This window comes from Gobio gobio, assembly GCF_949357685.1.
Source record: "Gobio gobio genome assembly, chromosome: 8".
Lineage (NCBI taxonomy): Eukaryota > Metazoa > Chordata > Actinopteri > Cypriniformes > Gobionidae > Gobio > Gobio gobio.
This window is the reverse complement of record NC_137114.1, coordinates 17,109,331-17,135,568: the sequence shown is the minus strand read 5'-3', so window position 1 is coordinate 17,135,568 and position 26,238 is coordinate 17,109,331. Positions and strand designations below refer to the sequence as shown.

General features: G+C 40.1%; 1 protein-coding gene across 1 annotated transcript in view; it reads right to left on the bottom strand.

Annotated features, from left to right (window-relative positions):
• The window catches only part of LOC307130606 (LHFPL tetraspan subfamily member 6 protein), a 129,991-nt gene that overhangs the window by 9,166 nt on the left and 94,587 nt on the right, over positions 1–26,238 (bottom strand). The window contains exon 3 of the mRNA XM_079823675.1: positions 2,374–2,472. Coding sequence (XP_079679801.1) covers positions 2,374–2,472 — 99 coding nt within the window. The remainder of the gene's footprint in view (positions 1–2,373; positions 2,473–26,238) is intronic.

The window sequence follows — 26,238 nt, the reverse complement described above, 5'->3', positions numbered from 1 at the left end:
CGGGACAACTGGCCTGCCGGCTAGCAGGTTGCAGGCCTCATCAGGCCTCCCTGAAGGCCTGTTGTAGTGGAAGCAGGCTAAAATGGGTGGAAGGCTTTACAAAAGCTTCCCTGAAAAGGAGTTCCCAGGTCATGGTCACTAGATCAGTAGTATATATTGCTATCTGACAGTAGGCCTGTACCGGGCTTATCCCAGAGGCCGGTAGTAGGCCTTATTAGGCCTCCCTAAGGCGTTCTTGGGGCCCACTCACTTGAGAAACAGTTAGGAACGAAAAACAAACAGGTAGTAGGCCTCTCCAGGCCTCCCTAAAGACTGGCTATCAGGTTGTAGGCCTCAATAGGCCTCCCTTGAGGGCGAGTTCCTGAGTCAGGATGCTCGGCTAGCCTGCGTAGCTTGACTGTCAGGTAGCAGGCCTTCATTTGGCCTCCTTGAGAAAACAAGTTCAGTTTTCCAGCCTTGACAGACAGCTTCAACTGTTATCAGGTGGCCCACGGGACCTCCCTAGATGTAACCTCAGCAGTAAGCATGCTTCGCTGGCAGGTGGTAGGCCTCTTTAGGCCTCCCTGAAGGTGAGCTCGAACGCTCTATAAGTTGGCATATATTGCTGTCAGGTAGTAGGCCTCTCTAGGCCTCCCTGAAGGTGAGCTTGAACGCTCTGTAAGTTGCCAGCATGGCGTGCTGTTAGGTAGTAGGCCTTTATAGGCCTCCCTGGGGGATAAACCTTTTATCAGGTAGTAGGCCCACCGGGCCTCCTTGAAGGCGAAGTTCCCGAGGTAGGCACTTCTTAGTTACCAGTTCTCTGTCTTAGAACTGGTCATAGTTGGCCTACAGCTGGAGGTTACCCGCCAGGCAGGCTCAGCTGCTCCCCTCACTGAGGGTCGTCTATGAGCACACAGCCGCCTGAGCCTGGTCAGACGGTTGTAGGCCTCTCGTGAGGCCTCCTTGTTAGATCAGTCCGTAGGCCTTTCCGGCCTCCTTATTGCTTTGAAACACAAGCACCTGATAGATCCTTGATTGAGCAGGCAGACTCCCCTCGCTAGCAAGGGTTGTAAAGCGCTATGCTGAGTATTGCTCTCTTGGATAACCCGTCTCTGAGTTCCGGGCTGAGTAGGACTGCCAGTTTTTCAGTCCCTTAGTTTGGATGCCTCCTGGGCACCATCCAGAGGCTCTGTCTCTGAACAGACAGGGTTGGCTAAACCGAAGTGTCCATAACTCTTAGGGCACCAGGTCAGGCCTCCCTGGTGGCATTCGGGAGAACTTGTTTCCCGAGTAGTGACTGGCCAGGGTTCCTTCGGGTCCCCTAGCCACATTCCCTTAAAGTAACCCCTTCTGTTGAAGTAGTGGTCTCGGGCCTTTGAGCAGTCTGGATAAGAACCTCACGCAGTTGCGTTAAGGTTCCGTTTAGATGTATAGCTTGGGCTATGACCGTAGGGAATGCTGTCGCTGACAGCCCAGTGTGACCTGAGGGAGTGGCTCAGGTTTTTGTTCAGTTGAATTTACTTGTGTTGACAGTGGTCACTGCCACTAGGCAGACACTCCCCTCAGCATGGCGGCGTTGGTATATCGTTCCCCATAGCGTCAGCTAGACGCAGCGAGAGTTCCCTTTCGAAAGGGAACGTTCTAAGGTTACGTATGTAACCTCTGTTCCCTGAGAACAGGGAACGAACGCTGCGTCGCTTTGCCATGCTTCAGGGCCTATCTGCCACACAGTCCCTTCAGACGAGAAGATGTGTATGTGTTGGCACAGCGCCCTTATATACTTCCGGGTCGCATAGTGATGACGTCATGGGTTGTCGTCGGTCAATAGGATTGACGTGATTCGATAGTAGCTTCAGACACCTGTGACGCTGGAGGCGTTCCCCATAGCGTCAGCTAGACGCAGCGTTCGTTCCCTGTTCTCAGGGAACAGAGGTTACATACGTAACCTTAGAACGATTATCTTATAAAATATCGTCATGCTTTAAAAAAGTACACTTGTTTTAATGTGTTGAACGTACTTAAGCACATGCAAAGTACTTGATTAATAATTTAAATTACACTTTAACCATTTTTCAAAGACAATAGAAGTAAATATGTACTTAAGTCCTACTTAAGTTGGTCAAAAAAGAACTCCATAGTTTAGCTAATTGCATTTAATATACATTTAAAGTATGCAAATAGTATGCAGTGAACTGCCTGAACACATTACATTTAGTTTGCACTTAATTATATTCTTTTAATTTTAATGGTATGCAAAAGTGTGTCCTTTTTTTTTACAATGGATGTCTTTACGCAAGGTCAATTGTTGGACACAGTGCATTAATTGTTCTATCACTTTGTAAATAATATTTGAAGATGTATAAAGTTCAGAGTGAAGGTGACATGAAGACGTACCAAGTTCAAACTGATTTGAGCTGTTGTTACACGTCTGTCGGACCTCCTCACTGTCCCACCCGAGAGGATACAGGGCACAACCTGAACCAATGAGCAGACCTGCAGAAACAGACACATCAAGACATGAATTACGTTACTCATGTATAACAGACTAAACGTATGCACATGTTTGCTAAGCAAATGCTTCTTCAAAGATCCAGCCAGTGTTGGGTAAGTTATTCTAAAAAAGCAATTAATTACTAGTTACTAATGACATCTTCAATAGTGTAATTAGATTACTGTACTCTCCAAAAAGTGTTGAATTACTTATTACTAATTACTTACTAAATCCTATATTAACCTCGACTAGTGATTCAAGGATAGACATGAAATGGCTCTTTTAATTAATTCAAATAAATAATATAAAACTACATAAATTATTCTTATTAACTGACCAAAGTTTTACAATTCTGAGAAGGATACACAAAAACATGCATTTTGATGTTAATTCCACTATTGTATAACATATAATTGTATTAGGTATTTAGTTCAATTACATCAGAAGTAACTAATTAAATTACAGAAAAAATAAGAGTACTCCCTTACTTTACTTTTTCTAGGGAAAAGTAATTAAATTACTTAGTAACTAGTTACACCCAAGACTAGTTCCAGCCCTAAGTATTAAACTTTAATCGCACAGTTTGTGCTACAGACATGAATGATACCGCAAATCAAGTGACCTCTGACTACCACAAACACCCAGGGGCGCCGCTAGCAATTTTGGGCCCTATGAAAGAATATGATGTTGGGCCCCCTACCGCACCAACCTAGCTATCTAAAATCTTTGTCTGCAATTTCATAATACTGACCAATTAAGCTCCGCTCGCTCAACCCAGAATGCCCTAATTGGTCGATGAAACATTGATTAAAATAAAGATACAATTTATACAAAAGGAAATTTATTTTAAAGAAAGGCTTTCTACAAAACAAAACTTAATGAAGTGGTCACAATCAAGTCTGACCCACTCCATGTCTCCTGGCATTGCACATCTTATGATGTGTCCTTTCTCACTCATGCTGTTCACTTTTCATAATCAACATTGACAGATTGACTACACCGATAGACATAAAAAATTACATTATAATATTTAAACATAAATATAAAACTAAATACATTTTATTATGCATTTTCTTTTACAGTACAGATCAATTTCATGTCGGAGTGGGATTTGAGCAAATGTCGTTTTACCCATGAGCGTGAGTGGTTTGTGAGTGGAGCGTTTTGCTGGATTTTGCTGGAAATAAGCCATTATTTTGTTATATTTGCAACTCTTTGGTAGATTATACATTTATAAATTCTATTACATTACTACTAGTACTATTACTACTAATAAAACCAATCTCTGGCGGCCCCAAAAGTGCATGGGCCCTTAGAATCGTCCTATATTTCCCCCCCTTAGCGGCGCCCCTGCAAAAACCTAAACAAGCTGTTTACTAATGGGAGCTTATTGTCAAGTTTTATCAAATATTATAATATTTAGAATTATTATTTTCACATTCCTCTATTAAAAAGACCTACAAAATGATGTATGATTTGTTTGAATTGGAGTGTGTTTGAAGTCGATAGAAGTCAATTTTGAGAAAAATCCAGTTAAATCACCTGCAACCATACCTTAAAAATCCCTGGTAATAACATCTAATATGGCACACACCAAGTCAAAACCAAATATTTTTTTCCATGATACCACAATTGTTTGATTAACATTAATGAAACAGACAGTCTACATATTAAGACCTACAGAACCGCATGGATCTAATATGATGATACACATCAGATGTTTTTCCCCAACTTAACCAAACGTTCACTTAAGACATGACACATAATGTATGCGTGAATACTCGCCAAGACAGATATTTTGAAATACTGTACTTCTGTGTATATGTGTATACAACGGGATTGCACTGTGATAAGCTAAGATCGTTTTTCATGGGGGAAAAAAGGTAATCCTCTCCGGAAACGTACAAATAAAGATACTTTTAGATGTTTAATTGCTATTTGGAGAATTGGGATCACTAGTCGAGGGACATGTTGCAATAATAAGACAGAAACTGCCTTTCATCCAATCAAAGATGTGAATACACTACACTTTTGCTCACATTTTTGTCCCGATTTGCAGTCTAGATGAGTGACACTAGTGGCCGAAGATTTGCCAGTCTGCAGATTTTGCGCAGTCAGAGTAGACAGAGTTCACAGTAAATCACAAAGTGTATGATGGGCACAGACTCAAATTTCAGCTTCTGGCTATGATTATGATATTTTGAGCCAATTTTAGAACACGTATCATAGTGTATGACGCATCACACTGTTGGGGAAAGTTACTTTCTAAAAAGTAATGTTACAATTTATTTTTTCTCCTGAAAAAAGTAACTAATTGTGTGTTACTTTTTTGTGGAAAGTAATGCGTCAGGTTACTTTTACATTACCTTTTCTCACATGGGCTGTTCTTGCGTGTTTGTTTTTTAATAACGAAACAAAAAAAAGTTATTTTTGGCAGATGTAAAGGCTCTTTCATAGTGAAGTGAATAAGCCACAGGCTGAAGGAAATGGGTCTGCAAATTGACTCCTGTACAGTAGAGGGCACCTTTCGGCTGTGCTGCCAGAAGAATAAGAAAGTTCAACACTCACTTCAGCAATGAAAACAAAAACATGAAACATAAATGTGATGTTTATCTAAAGTCATTTTTGCTTATTTGTATGGTTGAACTGCATCATATGTCAGCAGCAAAGACTGAACTACAATAAGCATATTGTCAGTCAATACATGGGAAAGTGTTTCCCCTAGGATTTTTTTCAGGGGGGGTGGTAGACCTCCCGAAACTACTAGTGTCGCAGAGCGGGAGGTTTACGGATACGTGGTGTTGCCATAGACAATAAATTAATTAATTTGGTAAATAAATATAAACAACATTTATTTATACATCACACAACTATTTACAACACAAAAGAGGTTGGCTTTGCTTGAGTTGTTTCTCCGGATTTTGTTGCTTTTAAGAAAAAAAATCCCTAATTTTTACCTGTTTAGGTTCGTCACCTTCTCCATTCCTCTTTGACATTTTTACCACACTTACTACACGCAAATCCGTGATTTTTGGGGGGTTATTTTTCAGGGTTCAATGCTAAGGTTTTTTTCAGGGGTTCAAATTTTTACTTGTCCTGCCAGAATTTTCACTGCCTCACCACAAAAAACAAACAAACTGATAAATAAAATAAAATAGGCCTATTATTGTTTTTGAGCCATGTAAGCTTAATTAATAAGGTTATGACTCTAAATCCTTACTCATATAATTTTTTTATATTGTTAAAGACAGTCAGTAATACAATAAGAACAAATAATCAAATTACGAGCAAAAGCACAAATAAATACAGCAGAACAAACATATACAAATGAAATAAACGGTTATTTTCATGTAGGTCTAAACTAGATTGTCAGATACAAAAAAAATAATCAAATGTAAAATATCACTGCATAGTCTGCAAAAAATGATGTGTCACTACATATAAATATAGATTAACCCTTATTAAAAGTTATTCAGTCAAGAGCAGTGAGTGATTTTTTTTTTTTTGTCTTTTGTTATCTCGATATTTATATAGCCAATGACGATATTCCGGCTTTCCATGTGTTCACTGTTATACGGTAGGGGGCGCTATAGCGCATCTCCTGGACAAGAACAGAATCTCCTGATCAAAACACAGCCGAAGAAGCAGCAACATGCGATATCACCAGATGCAAATGTAAAACAACGTAATCATCACCATTAAAAAGCATATAAATCACAACTGACTAATGTTATTGAATGAAACGTCAACCCAGGACGAGCTCTAGGACTGAAGCTTTGGGGTGTTGATGGACTCGATCTACAACATCTGTGTTTTGTTCATTGCTTGGACGTAACGTTAGTCTTTTACAAAAATGTGATTTTCTCAGCTTTATGCTCAAAATGTTGCTTTTTCATTAAACTTGCAACATTCAAGTGTCGATTAAAAAAATTATGGATGAAGCTAGAATAAAACAGTGGGTCTGTTCTTTCTTTTGATATATTACATGTTTAGATATTCTGTGGGCCATGAAACTTGTGAAAATTAGCATAAATGCTGGCAGTGACTGGCAAATTTCATGTTTACGTTCATTTAAAAGACCTAAGTATGTTTACTATGTTTACGATGATACTCAACAAGACAGTCATTTTGATATAATTTTGTCTGAAGTTTCACGCACTGTGAGATGCGTGGCCATGCGTATGTGTGTTGTTGCTGCGCTTCGCGAGTAGCAAACTGAGAGACACGCTTTCTAGTCGACTGTGCGCTTAAATATTTAAATTGGCAAGGTTTAAAAATGCTCAAATGATCAACTTCCGTGAAGATGCAGCATTGGCCCGAGTGTCTTTCACGCTAGCACTGGACCATCGGGCAATTCTTATTGTCGACCGTAATGACAAATAATAATTTTGTCATTCATTCAGGGGGGGCGGGGATCGTGTTGGGAGTTTAGTTACTTTACTAGAAAAAAGTAATCTGATTACATGTCTCATGTTACTTGCATTACACCCAATACTGACGCGTTGCTCCTTAAACTGAAGCTGTCCTCTATCTTTGGGTGTTGCAATAAAAAAATAAGAAAACAAAAGTAAAGTAACAGAACATGCGTAACAAATTAGCTTCAATATTTGACCCATCAGCACAGATGAAACTACTGACTGCGCCATTCACCTCTAACATCCGTTGTAATCAGTTAAGTCCATGCTGACCATGTCTACCCACCCAAGATCACATCCAAATGCGCTTGGCTTGCTTTTGTAGCCATGTTGGGAAAAATATATTACATATAATACATATTATATTATATATTACTTTTTTATTTTTCATCAAGATTTACCTTTTATATTGTTTTTGTTCTTTATATTGTTAAAAGTGTATAAAGTTTATCCAGGCCCTGATTGGGTATGTCACATGTCAGTTTAGAGAGCGATGTGATTGGTCAGATGGGCCGGGAGTAGAGAGGGGACGAAGAGCAGAGAGAAATAAACGACGACACAGAGTGTGACGCAGTTAAAATGCAGTGATTATATTGTGTCTAAGAGAGTGAGTTAATGTAATTTCATACAGAAGTTAATGTATTCTCCATTCTCCATCCTCAGGCTGAATTTGCATCTAAACAGATGCATTCCAAGAATGCTGAACGTGAAGATTGTCCATGGTCTTCATCTGCACCACCAGCTGTCTGCGGAGGGAGTAAGTGCACCAGTTTGATTACATGCAGGAGACGAAATGTCCTCAGCACTGAAAGACCACCGCCGGCCCTATGATCTCCCATACACTTATGACTACAATAATCCCATCAAAGATGATGTAGGAGTTCTTGATGTAGCCGAAGGTACCAAGGGCCTGCAGTTTGACAAGCATTTCGACGACAAACATGTTAGTGAAGACGATGTTGCTGATCTCCAGAAAAGTTGTCAGCTCATCGGCTGCTTATGGAATTCAATCCCCATACTCAAGGTGTTCATAAGGATGAATTTGCATCCAAACAGAGGCATTCCAAGAATGCTGAACGTGAAGATGAAAAGCATGAGAAGCATGCAGGATGTTGCCACATTGTCCATGGTCTTCATCTGCACCACCAGCTGTCTGCGCAATTCAGGGAGAAAGCGTCCTCCTCCTCAAAACTACCCCTGTCCTCCCCAGACAGCAGAGATTCCCTCTCTCCAGATGTGTCCTTCCTTTTCAAACTCGGTGCACATCCTAAACTGTTCCAGCTGAATCTACGGCTGCCCCAATTACTGCCTGAGCCACGAGGGTGGCACGGAGATCTTCTTGATCAAAAGCATTTGGATCTATTGAGATCCTACTTCCCCACCTGGACTCGGCCAAGGGAGCTCTTTGGAGTGGGCCTGGGTGTGGCAGCAGGGGCAAAGTGCCACGAGGATCCACATGCCCATTCGATGTTGTAATCGGACTGAACATATTCAAAACTGTATCCTCCTCTTCAAGGTTCTCTGATTGCTTGGTTTCATCCGCATCTGACCTGTAAGCATCGCCCTCTCCCTCCACTAAGATGGCCACAAGCAAGTTAAAGAGAACATAATTCTCAAACGTCTTCAGAACTACAAAGTAAAGAGCTGCCCATGGAAGTGCACCAGTTTGAGAACACGCAGGAGACGAAATATCCTCAGCACTAGACCACCGCCGGCCCTATGATCTCCCATACACTTATGACTGCAATAATCCCATCAAAGATGATGTAGGGGTTCTTGATATAGCCGAAGGTACCAAAGGCCTGCAGTTTGACAAGCATTTTGATGACAAACATGTTGGTGAAGACGATGTTGCTGATCTCCAGAATAGTTGTCAGCTTATGGAATTCAATCCCCATACTCAAGGTGTTGATAACGATGACAATCACGATTCCTTGATTAAACTATTTGCTATCCACTATGCGTGTCAATCGGTCCCGAAAGTCCTCCCAGTACTGAGCCAGGCGGATACGCTTCTCCAGTATGTTATGATGGGATACAATGCCAGAAGTTGTCGATGCGTGAAGCCCGACGCTGGTGTACCTGAGCATCTCCTCGTAGCAGCTCCCTGACTCCCCTCGCTGGCAAGTGTGCTGTCATTGGAGACGTAGCATAGCATGCTCGCTGCTCCTGCATCAGCTGGTTCTCACGCTGCTTTGTTTCTGCAAACTGGGTTGCTATTACAACACAGTTTGATCATGAAGAAGGAACCGACTATAATAAGAAATATAAAATTGTAAAAGGAGTGCGCATCCATAACGTAATACATATCAACCCAAAAATAATGACTTGGAATAACCGGAGACTGAGCTCTTCCGGCCGCATTGGATTCGATACCCAGGTAGCGTTTCAGGTGTCCAGGAATTCCTGAAAGTTCCCCTCGATTGGGACCGCATGGCGAGGTTGATGTTTCCCTGGTGCAGCACGATCTTTTTCCTTCATTTACCCTCTTCGTGGACTCGTGAGTAATCGTTTCCATTATTGTAGGCTCTATTAAGAGTGAAGCGGCAATATTATTTCACACGAGCGGCGTTCAGGCCTGTACCGTATTTTATTTAGTTCTTGCGGGACTATCTTTGAGTTTGATATATTTACAAGAGTCTGGGCCCAGTAAAGTTTGATAACTGACTGAAAAGAAATGTAAAGTGATGTGAACGTGTTGAATATACACAACCAATTGTTTGAGTAACAAGAGTAAAGTTATTCACTGTGATTTTAAACCTTGTTTGAAGGTTATTTTGCACACATTTAGTGCAATTCAAGTAAAAAGGACACGTATTTTGAAGACGAGTCTATTCCTTTTTTTCTGTTTAAGTTGACTTTTTGTGAGTTTACGGTTTTATTCAGTTTCCTTGAGAAAGACTAGCAGTGAATCTTAACAAACCCAGGGCACTCTAGATACAGGGACGTATAGAGTGCTACACTTTTTTTTTTCTTTTGCAACTACAACAACCTCTGCGGTCATCTCCTGCCCATCCATGTGCATCATCTGTCATGCGTCTCCCAGATACGAGGCATGTGTTTCCGTGTAAGGTTGTTGTGTTCGGAACGATTTGAAAGTCTGGTAATGGATCATCCTCAGTTGTTTAGTGTATGATTTTACAAAGTCGACAAATGTTGTGTAGTGTATTCCAGCCTTTAGTGACAAAAAAAAATCATCCTAAAAGTATCATAGAACCAAAAATGGACTGGGATCAGTTGAATCCCTGCTGAAACTAGCGGGCCGAGGCCTGGTCCCCAGTGCTACAGGAAGATGGCGCGTCTTCTCTGAAATTTCATGAGCTGGGGTCTTGACACCAAGTCCCCCTGAATCCAGCTCTGTCTCTGGATAGATACTGGCCCGCAGGTCTTCTGCTAAGGGACTTTTGGATCACATTAGCTTAATCTTTTTCAATTCGGCACTCACATGCCTATCAGTTATGGTGGGGCAGGAGAGAGAGAGAGAGAGCACTTTGAGGCACAGTGATTAACCCCTGTCACACCGCACAAACCTACTGCGGTGAGATAACAGACAGGAATTCATCTATACACTGCTGTACACAGATTGAGCGAGGTGAAAGATGGCCACACACACACAGATAATCAAATTCTCTGCTGCTCATTTTTAATATGTGTACAGACATTGAGATATTAATCAGGACTCGCGAGAGAGGCAATCATAAAAGCCCTCTAGAATGTATATTAAGATATCATCACAATGTGCTTTGACATTTGGAGGCGCAAATTATTGTCTCATTGATGGCAATGTTTTTTTTTTAAGGGAATGCTCTAAATGAAACTATTTCACACCCTCAAAATGCGAATGCAAAAACTATCTAGTTGCAAGATAAAAGATGACGGCTTCTTATACGCTTGGTTTAATCTCAAAAGCAGATGTATATGGCTCATAATGCCATATGTAGATGTAGTGGACCTTCTGATACATAATATTTTGGTCTAAAAAATATAGCTTCTATTTTTGATGAATGATACATAAAATCACACAAGTTCAGAAGAACGATAAAATGGCAATACAAAATAGGGATTATTTTAGTATTTTTGACAATTCTGTAGATTTTTTATTAAAATTTTAGATAAATTTAGTCATTTTGTTTATTTGATTTCATGTCTATATAGTTTTTACTTAATTTTATTTCAAATTTAGTTATTATAAATTTAATATAAGTTAAAGGATTAGTTCACTTTAAAATGAAAATTAGCCCATGATTTACTCACCTTCAAGACATCCTAGGTGTGTATGACTTCTTTCAGATGAACACAATAAGAGTTATAATAAAGGATTAGTTCACTACAAAATGAAAATGTCCTGATATTTTACTCACCCAACCCCCACCCCCCCATCTCATCCAAGGTGTTCATTTCTTTTTGACTGAAGAAAGAAAGACATCAATGGACTTCTATGGCAACCAACGGGTTGAAGGTCCAAATCAATGCAGTTTTAAAGGGCTTTGAAAGGCTTCAGAGGATTCAAAGGAATAGGGTCTTATCTAGCGAAACCTTCTGTCATTTTCATAGAAAAATTAAAATGTATATACTTTTTAACCTAAATTGCTCATCTTGCGCTGCTCTGCGGCAGACCACGGAATACGTAATCATGTTGGAAAGGTCACGCTAGACGTAGGCGGAAGCATAGATATCCATTATAAAGGCTAGATGTCTCGTCCGCACTGCTGGCCAATGGAGGTCGACGTCCGCACCTGGCGGCCATCTTGTCACAGGCAGCTCGCTCACTCGTAACATTGTTTTCATGGGTGCTTGCACTTTTTAAATAACCATAACTTGCTAAATTTTCTACCGATTTTCAAACGGTTTGGTTTGTTATAAACGTCAGAGATGTAGTTATGACACTGCATACTTATGAAAAATTATTCATAATTTGTTCAAGCATCCATAATTATAGCCACGTTAATAACGTTTATAAGAAACCAAACCATTTGTAAATCCGTCAAGATTTCAGTGAGATAAGAGTATTTGTGTTCATGCAGATCACTCGCCTTACATCAGGTACCACAGAGCCCTGCCTGTGACAAGATGGCCGCCGGTGATGACGTTAAAGACTCCGCCGTAAGACATCTAGCCTTTATTATGGATATCTATGGGCGGAAGTACCGCCCCGTGTTTACAAAGCGCTTGTGCAAAGACTAATACAAACGTCCTTTACCAAAAAAAAAAAAAAAAGGGTAAAAACGACGATGTTGGACGATTTTGAAGTTGGAGATGGATTTTTTTTTTGGTAAAGGGCGTTTGTATTAGTCTTCGCACGTTTGCTTGGGGCGTTACTTCTGCCTATGTCTAGCGTGACCTTTCCGACATGAATCGTAATCCGTGGTGTGTCGCAGAGCAGCGCAAGATGAGCAATTTAGGTTAAAAAGTATATATATATATATATTTTTAATGACCGATGGTTTCACTAGATAGGACCCTATTCCTCGCCTGGGATCGTGTAGAGCCTCTGAAGCCCTTTGAAACGGCATTGATTTGGACCTTCAACCCGTTGGTTGCCATAGAAGTCCATTATGTGGAAAAAATCCTGGAATAATTTACTCAAAAAAACGGCATAAAATATCGGGAAATTTTCATTTTGACGTGAACTAATCCTTTAATTAATATCCTGATGTTTCCAAGCGTTATAACTGCAGACGGGGTCCATTGAGTTTGAAGCTCAAAAAAGCACATCCATCCATTATAAAAGTAATCCACACGGCTCCGGGGGGTTAATAAAGGCCTCCTGAAGCAAATCGATGGGGTTTTGTAAGAAAAATATCCATGTTTAAAACGTTATAAAGGAAAATATCTAGCTTCCGGCGGACTGCCTTCTGTATTCAACTAATGCAGAAAGTGTAACGCCTCTCGCAGTTAAAAACACTTGCGCTATGTTCTAGTGAAATGTCGTGTCAGTTATGCTTTTTTCGTAAGTTGAATACGGGAGGAGGTTGGATTTTATGATGGATGGATGTGCTTTTTTGAGCTTCAAACTCGTGACCCCCGTTCACTGCCATTATAAAGCTTGGAAACATCGGGATATGTATGAATATAACTCTGATTGTGTTCATAAGTCATATACACCTAGGATGACTTATCTTTTGCTTTGGCTACCATATATAGACCGCCAGGGCCCTATGTTGATTTCTTAAAATAATTTGAGTCAGACCTATTGGTCACTGATTGATTTGAACATTCACATAGATAATACAAACGATGCGCTAGGAGTTGCGTTTACAGACTTATTAAACTCCTTTGGGGTCAAGCTAAACGTGACTGGACCCACTCATCGTTTTAATCATACACTAGATTTAATTATATCACATGGAATCAATCCTGCTGATATAGACGTCATACCGCAAAGTATTGATGTCACTGATCACTACTTTGTAACGTGCACACTGCTGATATTTTCCATACAGCTCCGCGTTATTGACCAATTCTCTCAAACATTATAGATAAATTCACAAATAACCTACCAGAGTTATCTCAGCTGCTCAGTGTACCCAAACACACACAACTAGAGAAAATGACTAGCAGTATGAGCACCATTTTCTCTAGTATATTAGAAACTGTAGCACTGATCAGATAAAAAAAAAGGTTTGAGAGTAAAGTACTGCACAGTGGTACAACAATATTACTCAAGCTATCAAGAGAGAAACTCGTAATCTAGAACAGCAGCTACGCAAATTATTTTCCTGTTCGGTTTTATCTCGGGACGCCCATCCCGAGGTAACTAGAGAGTGTCAGCTCCAGTCTCTTATGAAGACTTCAGATGACCAACTCCTGCGAGGACTTCAGATGACGCAGCTCTGCATCAACACGCACCCATGCTCAAATTTCTATATACCCTGAATTGAATATGTAACTGGGTAACCCATTGAGACTTGGGCTTGTATACATGCCACATAACCACTCAGTCCACATTAGTAACCACCAAAAACGGCTTATATCATGAGTTTGACATTGGAAAGCACCACTTAAATGTCAGAACATGAACATCTCTTTTGATAAGTATTCATCAAGTAAAATCATTCTAAAAAAAAGTCAAGCTTCTAGATTTTGCGTTTAGTGCCAGTAAAACTTTTAGAGCCGCTGAAATCTATTTGAAAAGTTTGCATTTATATAATCTTTGCTGCGGTAGAGGCACAAACGTGTTTGCCAGCAGCCCATGTTGTGACGCTAATGTATTCCTGCTGAATATTAAACAAAATCATAAATTCTCTTTCAAGTCGTCAGTAATGTCAAGAGATAAAGAGGCGTGTAATCAGCTTGAAATGCCCCTCAGCTCTCAAAAGTAAAAAACAAAAGGGGTACAGCCTCCACCGTCCTACAAAATTAAAGGGATTTTTTTGGTCTTCATTAATCATAAAGTGGGTGTTGTCCTCATTTTAACACGAGAGACATATATAACACTAATACAGCTAATTAACATATATTGATAAAACTGTGTTTCTGTTACCCTTCCTTCATTTAGTTCAGAACGTTTGACTTTTAACTGGTGCGTGTTTGAGGTTAAAAAGTGATGGAATCCAATTATTATGCTTGCCGGTTCATTGTGTTCATTCACTTGGGAAAAAATTAAAATGAAACAGAAGGTAAAGGAAAACAGGAAGTGCAGATCAAAAAAAGACTGTTCTTCTCATCCTATTCCTCTGCTGTAGCAGGATGACGAGGAGAAATGGAGGAACAGTTTCATTGCCTGTTGATCAAAGTGTTGCTCCTGTTTTTATCTTTTCATTTTCTTCCCTTTGTTCGCACACTTCGTTTGCTGAAGAAATCAGTCAGGAATATTCTTCCATTGCAGAAGTGTTAATGATGCATATTACTTATTGATTCAAACGAGAACGTGTGACAAATAATGATGGTGTTCCTGTGCATGCTGTCCGCTGGAGCTGGTGGTGAAGCAACATGGCTAATCATCTCGAGATCTTAGGTGGGAAGATTTCCAAGACCATTGCCTAAGGATGTGCATGTACTCAATTCACTGCTGGCAAAATAGGCTTCAATAAAACTTGACTTCCTATACAGAAGAAAGGTAGGAATTGTTTTTTAAATCGGTGCTACTCGACTAGAGGAAAAAAGGCTGTTGTCTTCCCTTTTGCCAAATAGGTAGGGCAACTACCCATAATGCACTGGGGATGTTGTCACTCCCACCAGTCTGCTATGGATATGCTTAAAGAGTCAAATAGCGTTTGCTTTAGTAGGAAATATTTCTATGAAAACTTTTAGTCATAATGGTTTTGACTTGTATTGTTCCCGGTGCAAGAATTCAAAGAGTAAACGTTTAGCGGGAGTGAGTAACTTTCTGTTTCCAGTGAAGGATCCAGTGTGTGACAAATCTGGAATGGCGCAACAGGAAATCGGAAAAACCTGTGTTTTGTAGTCAACATTTCAAACTGGATGACCACGAACAAAAACAGAGGGGAAAACTGAAAGCCGTAGTGCATGGCTACTCGTGTGATATTGCGTTTATACAACAGTTCGACGGCACAAGTGTGTAAATAAATAAGAAACAGCAATGGAGTCTTTAAAAACCCTAAATTGTCACGGAGTCAAATCTCAAGTTGACAGTTTAACAGTTGAGCCCAAGCCTCTGTTACTAATTCTAAAACATCACTTTAGAGCTAGTAAGGAAGAAACGCTGAGTCGCTTCATTGAAGCTTATTGTATTACGAGAGAGAGATCGACGAGAGAGAATTCTTCTGATCAATCTTATATTCACAGTCAAAAAATCAGTTGTAATGTCAGTTGTAAAAAAAAAAGGTGTTTTTTTCCCATGACAGCGCTAGTCAATGTATTTGTAAGTTATGTCTCATTGTTTACAACCTTGCTTCAGTCACTTTCAATATAAAACTCTTTGCTACTCACTCATAAAGACTAGCGCCATCTAATGGTGTGATAATGCAGCTAACTTTCACTGAAGTCATAATCACAATCACTAACGGACCCTTTCTCAATACCAAATATGGCACGTTATTTATATAAAACATTACTTATTGAAAAATCATATTTGAATGAACAATATTAGCCGTTATATGAACTTTGTACAATAGGAAATAAACACAAGCAAACAGCTCAGTCAAAAGTACGGGATTTCAGTTAAATATAAAGTTATGGTAGAAATGAGAAATTGTGTTCCAGGAGCACTGCGGTACAATCGAAAAGGACACTTTCACGGCCCTTTAAAATGATCACTGTTATTAAAATGATGGGGGTTTGACACTCTCTGTGCGAAATGTTGCAAGCGGAGTGATACAAACTGTGAAACGGTTCCAGTGCTGATACTGGGGAAATATTGCACTGCTGGAAAAAACAATCATATTCGAGAACCGGAACGAACTGCTGTATAAAGCTGAAATAAAATCATGACAATGTCACGCTTGGCTGTAGTGAGCACACGGCAAAGTAGTATCCAAAACAAAGCACGCTTTATTAACGAACAGACCAGATTTAAAAGACTGCGTGACAGCGTGTAGAATACAACAATTCCCAACAATCAACTGAACACAAGGAAGAACTTTAAATATACAATGATAACGAACAGGTGTGCTGATGGCATGAGAGTCCATAGTAACTAATAAGTTGCAGGAAACTAGAACAAAGGGAACAGGAATAAATTAAATCTAAATATTAAAATGTTTAAATGACAAAAGCAAATGACAAACTTACTAAAAACTAAACATTTTGAGGCTACTTAATGAATCTAGATGGTAGCTTCTTTCAAAATACTTTTGTTTAAAATATGACAAGATGCAATTCAATGTAAATTCTGTCCAAAATGTAACACAATGACAGCCAATCAAAACAAGGACCAATGAAAACTTCATGGGCTACCTAGCATGACACCTCAGAAACGGGCCTGTTCTGAAATCACCTGTCACTCGTCATTAAAGAGTCGTATGGAAGAAATCACTTTGTATTGTATTGGCTAAGACGAGTTGAGTTTGGAGTCTTGATCTTGTGGTGTTTGTCTAAAGACCTGGGGCCCGTTCTTCGTACCTCGCTAACTCAGTTAGCTGGATTTGATTGTTGACGATTTGGCATGATCTTGGATTGTTTGGTTCTTCGAAGCTCATCCTGGACTTGTTGCCATAGTGACAGGTCCGTAAGCTTAAACCTGCTCGGGAGCAGGCTTATTTCATGTAAACAGGATTAGATTGCATCTTGAGGTGATACTTAAAATCTGTCCCAGCCACTGCTACTTTATTACAAGAGTGCATTTCTGAACCAGGGGCAATAATAATCATTTTAAATAATAATATAAAAATGTTATATTGTATATGTATATGAGAATGTATAATGTTGTGTATAATACTAGACAGCCACTTGATTGAGCGATTTATTTGTGATGGAATAATTACTTTATATAATTTTATTTTTATTGGTTTACACACATCACATGTTGTACAGTTAATCTGAGCCGTGCATTAAGTGATCACGGATATTATGGGAGTGGCTTGATGCAGCGCAAGAGAGGATAATTTGATCTTGACCCATAAGAAACTTGAATACTGTCACGTTACAAATCTGCTTCAAATTGAATTAAAAATGAAATTACAACATTGAAATAAAAATGTAAAGGGTGTACAAATACTGTATAAAATCGTGAATATAAATAATTGGTAATCATGTTATAAAAAAACAAAAAACATTTATCATTTATCTATTATAACTTTTATGTTGGTATGGTGGTTTGGCTGTTTCCTTATAAAGGTCCAGAAATTCGTGGGGTTTTTATTGTATAATTTGTCAAGTTTTTTGCCAGGTGGCTTTTTAATTATATGATGTCATTACGTTGCTGTCTTGACGCCAGCCAATCGCTGCATTGCTGATCGTGGTTTCGAGTATCGATGCATCTGCCCTCTTCAGGGAACACAAGAACGCGCAGTGATCTCAGATCATTTAATCCAGATATTTAAATCCAATCCGCAAATTCGTTTGAAGAACCAAATTAGCCAGAGATCAGTTATCACGATTAAAAGATCTGGGATCTGTCAAATCATCTCAGATGTAATAAGCAACGTACGAAGAACGGGCCCCTGGTTCGGATCTTCAGTATATAAATATCTATGAGATTGGTCTGAATCCTGGACGGTCAATTCTTGATTCAAGTCACCTATCTGTAAAGCAACCAGCGGGACACTTCATCTGAATTAAAATAACTATGGCAAGTGTTAAAATGCAGTCGTTTTTCATCTTTATTCGATTGCATTTCATTAAGTGTTTTTTTTCCCCAGTAGTTTAATCCTATCCTCCACACTTCCTATATGTGGGTTACTGAAAGACTGAGATGGGTAGAGGCGGGACAGAGGGTGGGTGGAGATTACCAAGAATGGAAACGTTAACTTTATTGGTGTGCCAAGAAACCACAGGGAGGTGGAGGATCAAAAGCTCTTGTTCACAGGCCTTCGAAGTTGCTCTCGAAAAACTGGGATGTGATGCGTCTTGTCTTTCTATTTCCTGTTACATCAAACTTTGTGACCTCTTTACGTCTGTTTTTCCGACTTCAATGACAGGCACAAACAAAAGCCCCGCGAGTGCATTGATAATGCACCTCACGTCAGTGTCCCAGATGTGCCTGCAATTACTTGTTTGAGGTGAAAAGCGGCGCGTTCTAAACCAGCGCAAATGTGCTGTAATGAATTCCATCTATTTCAGAGAGGTTTTGACATGCAACAAGAGGTGCTTTGGTTTTTAGAAGCAAGGGAATGAAAATGAGTTACTATGGAAATCTACTCTGTTTTAGTGACTGATGTTGTGGATGGCAGGTGTGGAGGTGTAATTTTTTTTTAAAACACTTGTTACACTTTATAGTGCACTTGTACAAATGAACAATCTCTCCATGTCTGGCATCTTACCGTGACAGAATGTCTTTGTCATTTTATGATATTGCATTACAGAAACCAAACATTGAGGTATAAATCGAAAAGTCCACCTGTAATACTTGATTCTGATTGGTCAATTGTTACATTCTGCATGTTTTTGTATAATAACTGCTGGATGGCAAACCACAACAATCCAATCGATTCTCAATGGACAAAATCAAGTCCTGTCGTACATTGTTTCTAGCTGTGCTACTTCCATGTCTTTCGTTTCACATCAATATTTCCTTTCAATCGATTTATTTGGTAAGTCACCATGTAATAAGCTGGATAATGTACATGCCATTTCTTGGCTAAGCGATATAAACAGCCATTTTTTCATATTAAAAAACGGCAGCAGCGTGACAATCTTTTTCTGGACCTCGAGAGTTGAGGAACGCTCAACTTACTGTCACTTTTTACCCAGCCGTCCAATCACATTGGAGGAGGGGCGGAACAATTACCACACCGACCAACCGCCACGTCCTGTTTGTACAACGGCAACAGACAACAAAAAAATCACCAGTTGGCATGGAAACTAGTAGATTAGGATTGTTGACAACCCTCTGAACAGGTGGATGTGGGTGAGATGATATGAAAAAAACGTCTGCAACAGGCGTCCGCCCATGTGTCAAGGGTCAACACGAGCAATCCCTCCCTATTCCTCCCAAATCTATGACGATCTCTCACCTTCTATTAAGATCAGACTCCTGCATTTGAGAAGACATCGATCGCTGGGAGTGTAAAAGCAGTCCATTACAGGCTGCCATTAGTGTTGTCCATTAAGGAAGCATTCAATATCCGCCTTTGAGTGGGTCATAATGAGCCTGCAGTTAATGCGTGCGCACGCTCTGTGATTATCTCTCTAAGTGCCATTCATTCAGTCTGGCCTGAAAGCCACCCTCCCTCTTACATGCCTACAAGTAATTAAAGATTAAATCTCATGATCATAACATTTTAAGAGGTAAATGTGAAAAGCACACCCTAGTAGACTAGGTAGCATTGGTTGAACTTCGTGGTGAGCAATGAGCAATACACTTCTTATGTATTGATTGACTTAATTACCTAAATAACTTATAATCTTGATTAACCATGCATTTATATCTAATAATCATAATGTAGTCTCAAAAATTCTTGTATGCCATAAAAGACACTCAAATGTTAAATTGGGCAAGGAGAAGCGTTCAGTCTTTCCGCTCGCAAATTCCACCATGTGAATAGTGAATCTTCTATGGCACGAACGCAACTGGCTTTTAAAGGGAATGGGAGATGAGACTCTGATTGGTTTATTGCACGCTACGCCCAAAACACACCCATGACTCATTAAGAGAATAGGGACAACTCTTTTGGACCATGCGCGCCGACCATTTTTCCCATCGTTAAACTAGCAAAAGTGGATTCGGGCACACCCTAAGTCCACCAAAGCGGTTTATCCGGCTGAAAACGCTAGTCGCTCTGCTGAAAACATCTCGCCGTGGGAGCTTGAGAGCGTTTTTTTTTTTCAGTTGAGACTCTTGCTTTTTATGATACGGAATATCCGCGGAAGTGTTACTAGCGTCTCATTTCACAGATAGTTTGTTTCTGCATTGATTCTGTATAAAAAATGCTGATACAATGTAAAATATTTGCTCTGGCTCTTGTTTTAAATTATTTTATTCCGTTATTCTGCTGCTTGTTTTCATCAGTTGACGTTGTACAAGCAGAATGAATGTTGCGGTTGGTTGGTGTTGTATTTGTCCCGCCCCTACTCCACTGTGATTGGACGGCCGGGTGAAAAGTGACCGTGATGAGCGCTGCGTTTTACTCAAAGTTGAACATTCTTCAACTCTCGGCGACCAGTAAAAAATTATGGAATGTTTGTATAAAAGCAATATCATGTTTGCAGTCACGCTCAAATTTGTGAAAACAGCTCTCTTGCGATATTGCTTAATTATATCACGTTATAAATCCAGATCTCAAACAATAACTTTTTGCAACAATATCTTGAATTTTGTGAGCATTTGTATACATTTTTGGTGTCAATAAATCAAAATTAGGCATAAGTTATGGATTGCATCTGAAGCAGTCAGTTTTACATCCCATCACATTAATGATGTTAATCAATAAATCGGACAATGCACTGACAATTTAGTAATATCCCAGCTGTGGTCTTGACAGGTCTTGAAACAAAATCCAGAGTCCTCTTAGTCTGAGTCCAAGACAAGACCGAGTTCAAATGTGGTCGAGACCAAGACCATCAAAAAATGGTTTTAAGCCCGGTCTCGAGTACCACAACACTAGTTCCGAGACTCTATATTAGACTAATAATTCTATATTTGCGGTGTTTATGAAACGAAGCCTAAGCACTCGTTTCATATTTGCGTTCACGCTGTACAGCACAAGCATGCTGGTTTATTAAAAGTCGGCCTATGTTCATCCATGTAATAAAGGTTGAAAGGTGAGTTCTTAATCCAGCCATCAGAGGTTTATGCGCTCTGCTGAAATCCTCTTTGGAGTGAGAACAAGGCTTTTTCTTTCATCTGTCTGCCAGTGCGCTGTCTCGGGATCACTTGTACCTTTTGTCATCCTTTCCTAGTCCTCTTCAATGGCGCCTCAGGAATTCTGCACCCCTGCTCTCTGGCCCACACAATACCATTCATGTTTAGCATTCAAAAGGGCAGAAAGGAGAGGGCAGGGCGGAAAGAAATAAGCCCAGTTGAGTTTTAGGGAGCCAGCATAATGGGAGCCGTGAATAGGTCACGTCGGAGCTGGTTTTAAAGGGCTGCTGTCAGAGGCTTTGAAAGAACGAGGAGTGCGGTGAAAAACAGCCCACCGAGGGCTGAGGGCAGAGCGGTGACTGTCAAGGTGAATGAACCGTCAGGACGGGACCTGCCTCTCCCTCAGACACTTTCACAGGGGACGAAGACTGATGGAAGGAGAAAACAATGGCCAAATGGAGAAGAACCAGGAGAAAAGAATACAACAGGAAGTACAAGGACAGAAAAAGACACATTAAGACGGATGTGAAGAACCAACAGAAGCCAAAGCAGTTACTAAAATAAGGCACACGATTCATATAAATATTGATATAATATATAATTTTATTATTTTAAATCGTGTGATGAAAGAAAATAATCAATTATAAATAACTATGCCTCTTGACTCATACATTAATTCATCAATAAGAAATTATCCTATAATCATAAGACTGCAGGCCAGTGAAGGGATATGGAAATAATATATATATATATAAAATAAAATTATTTATTAAATGCTGCTTCTGCCACACAAATTACTTCAAAAATTTATTTATTAAATAATAAATCTGCATATGTAATGAATTTATAACTAATCAAATTAATTTCTATTAAAAAATGTGATATATTATTAGTTATAAATGATCAGTTTACTGTTATTTTGGTATTAGATATATTATTGTTTTATTAATGTTTATTAATATAAATGAAGTAGTTTTTATTTTTATATGTTCTGCTTTCATAGTCAAATATTTAGTCATTTTGTTGTGTATTTTGTCCCTTTTTTAAATATATCTACAGTATATGGTTTTTATTCATTTTTGTTTTAGTTTTAGCAATTAGTTTAATTTTTGTACTCCTAGTACTAAAATGAAACTACTTACTAAGTACTTACTTTTATTACTTTAGTACTTTTAGTACTCTTTAAGTTAAACTAAATGAAAAATATGTAAGCATGAAGAATCTATGAATTATTGATAAAAAATAAATGATAATTGTGGCGAACAGCGAGGCCGAGGGACCGTGAGGGCGGGACGAGGCGCAGCGATCTCGGCCCTCGCGGAGGAGTGAGGGACTATAAAGGAGGAGCGACAACAGTGAGGGAGGAGAGAGGACCAGGCCTGGATTTTATGTTGTATTTTATTTATGTTTTGTTATGTGTTGCTGCAGTCGACCGTGAGGGGCTGCAGCTTATTATTTTCATTTTGTATTTATTTGTATGTAGGCGACAGTCGTCCGCGAGGGGCTGTCGCCGCCATTTTAGTTTGTGTTTGTTTAATTAAAAGTTATTTTGAATGTCCGCCGGTTCCCGCCTCCTTCTTCCCGTACAAACAACGTTTACTACAGTGGTGCCGAAACCCGGGAGGAAGGAGGGACACGCTGTCGAAGAGCCCTCGCAGCTGAGGGGGATCGCGGTGCCGCGGAGTTCGGGCAGCGCGGAGGAGAGAAGTCCGCGAGCGGCTGCCCGAAGCAGTGGTGCTGGAGCGGATGAAGGTCGGTGGGACGGAGAGCTCGCTGCCGTGCCCCTGGGTCGAGGTGGGGTGGCTGCCGTCCGCGAGGGGCGAAGGAGTCCCCAGCGCTTGCCCGGAGCCGAAGCCTGCTGCCGTCCGCCATATTGGGGAGGAGCCGGAGCGCTGCCGTCCGCCTGGTTGGGGAGGAGCAGGGAGCGCGGGACGGGGACTCGCTTCCGGCCGCCCTCAGAAGGAGGAGCCACCGCCGGCCGGCCAGTACCACCGCATGGCACCGCGAGGAAGAGCCTCTCGGCTGGCTGAGGACCGAGCGGCAGTGTGTCTGGGAACCGGACCAGAATTTATTTATTTTTTTTTTTCTCCTCTCTCCACTCTCTCGTCTCTGTCGCTCCTCATGTTCCTCGCTCCGTTCTCTCACCTCGCTGTTCTTACCCCCAGGTCCCGCGGCCGCCGTGATCGCTTATTATAGTAGAGCGCAGGCTCGGGAGTACCCCCCGGCCTGCGAAGGGCGTTGGGGGTATGTGGCGAACAGCGAGGCCGAGGGGCCGTGAGGGCGGGACGAGGCGGCGCTCATCAGGGAGGATGAGCGCCAGCTGCGCGCCGCAGCGATCTCGGCCCTCGTGGAGGAGTGAGGGACTATAAAGGAGGAGCGACGACAGTGAGGGAGGAGAGAGGACCAGGCCTGGATTTTATGTTGTATTTTATTTATGTTTTGTTATGTGTTGCTGCAGTCGACCGTGAGGGGCTGCAGCTTATTATTTTAATTTTGTATTTATTTGTATGTAGGCGACAGTCGTCCGCGAGGGGCTGTCGCCGCCATTTTAGTTTGTGTTTGTTTAATTAAAAGTTATTTTGAATGTCCGCCGGTTCCCGCCTCCTTTTTCCGGACAAACAACGTTTACTACAATAATATAATATGAATAATAAATGTAAAAGATGAATCTACATATCATGTAATGAATCTATAAATAATTTATATTATACATAATTTATAATAATATAATCATGTACATTTATAAATAATTTATATTATTTATTATTAATGATTTTTTAAAATCTATTGTATATATATATTTTTTTATAAAAAAAATATATGCAAGCATGGTAAATCACAAACCATTTCTGAGGTATACTGATGTTGTTCAAATGAAGTATTGTGGCTGCCAACCCATTAAAGCTGTCGAGGAAGTATTACCTCAGGTTACCGCACCCCAGATATTGAGATCCTGTTCATACCTGCCGACTATATTATCTTTAATTTTGCAATATTTCAAGAAACCATTATGCCTTCTTCATTGTCAAGGTCCCTTAAAACACATTAGACCAAAGTCCTTGGACTATTATAATCGTATTTTCCCAGAGTTTGTCAGGTTTGTTGTGATACGACTTTCTTTATTGCAAAGTGCTTTGAAATTCCCCGGCTGTCCCTGTAACATTTCATCTTCTTCTACAGTCCAAAAAGTACCAGAGCAGAATTTTTTGAAGTAGCTTTATGCTAAAGTGAGTTTATCATTAGAGAAAGCTTTCCCATAATCCTGTGAGAACGCGCAATGGATTCTTCTAGGGTCATTGAAAGGATGTATTCGGCAGCCTGGAGTGGGAGGGGATGGGGGTGGGCAGCTTTGGTGGGAAAGTTTGGATCTGGAGTGCAGTAAGTGGAGGTTTGGGCGATTACATGTTGAAGACTGGATAGTTAAAACACTTAGATGGCTGAACTTGAGAGGATCAGATGTGTTATAATTCTGATTATATCTTCTGTGTGAAGCTGTCTGGGAATGTAGCGCTGGGTTTAGGGCATTAGAGGGAGATTTGAGGCAAGTCATAGGTCAAATCACTATAAATAAGCCATTGATTTTCATTAGTGTCATTTTCATCAGTTCACACATACGAGAGAAGATCTGCTGTATGAAAGAGAGAGATGGCTGTCAACCCATGAGAAACTACAAGGTCGGGTCAGACTGCATTAATCTCAGCAGGCACTGACCCGATGAAGACAGAGGTCAAAGCATGCTAATGAACATGACTAGAACTATTTAAAGCCAAAAAATTATAATTGTGTCTTCATTTAAGACCTCATGGAATTTAAGACATTATTATTACTACAATATTTTTCAGTACAAATTATATATATATATATATATATATATATATATATATATATATATATATATATATATATATATATATATATATATATATATATATATATATATATATATATATATATATATATATATATATATATACAAAGTTCTGTCATGAAATTCTATCACAGCTGATTGGTCCTTAAAGGGATAGTTCACTCAAAAATGAAAAATTAGCCCATGATTTACTCACCCTCAAGCCATCCTAGGTGTATATGATGACAGTCAAACGAGAACAATCTGAGTTATATTAAAAAATGTCCTGCTCTTCGGCTTTATAATGGCATTTTTTAAATATAACTCCGACATATACACCTAGGATGACTTGAGGGTGAGTAAATTATGGGCTAATTATAATTTTTGTATGAACTATCCCTTTAACTCAATCTGATTGCAATCACATCATTCTCTATAGGGCACAGCTGATTGGTTCCTGCTGTATCAGTAGCCAATGGGCTCCCAGCTCAACCTTCAAATACTGGTTAGCATTTGCTGTAGCAGTCGCAGTTCGCTTTCAGAAACCCTCCACCTTCCCCAGCTCCACCTGTATAGATCAAGCCTGCCACACGAGTCCTGAAGAGTGAAGCCAAAGCGTTTCGATCGCCCGCCCCAGGTGGTTGGTCCCAGTAACTTTGTGAGGAGATTGGAGCTTTATCTTTAATTTCTACATTTTCACAACTTTGTATTTCACAAAAAGTTGTTGTGGGGGCGAGAACTTGATATCGCAGCTCCACTTCGTGCTCACTACTGCGCAGACTCGTGACTCAAGATGTCAGTGTCATATTTGGACTTCACTTACTTCAATGGAAGAGAGTGAAGGTGCGTGATCCATCTTTTTTTACAGTCTATGGTCCAGATCTAGCCTAGAAATCTAATTTGAAATAAGTTCAAATCTAATTTGCAGCCAGGGCGTCTAGCAACTCTCCGTTGGCTTGCGAGCTGGAAAAACCAAACTCTGGTCAGGCCAATCGCATCGTCGGTGGGCAGGCTTAACATAATGACGGCGGTTCCACGTGCTACTTGTAAACAAAGAAGCTGGCGAACAGCGGCCTTTCGAATCGGCTTTGGCCGCGACTCTGGAAGACTTGGAGTTAAGCTTTTCTTTGAGAAAAGAACAAAG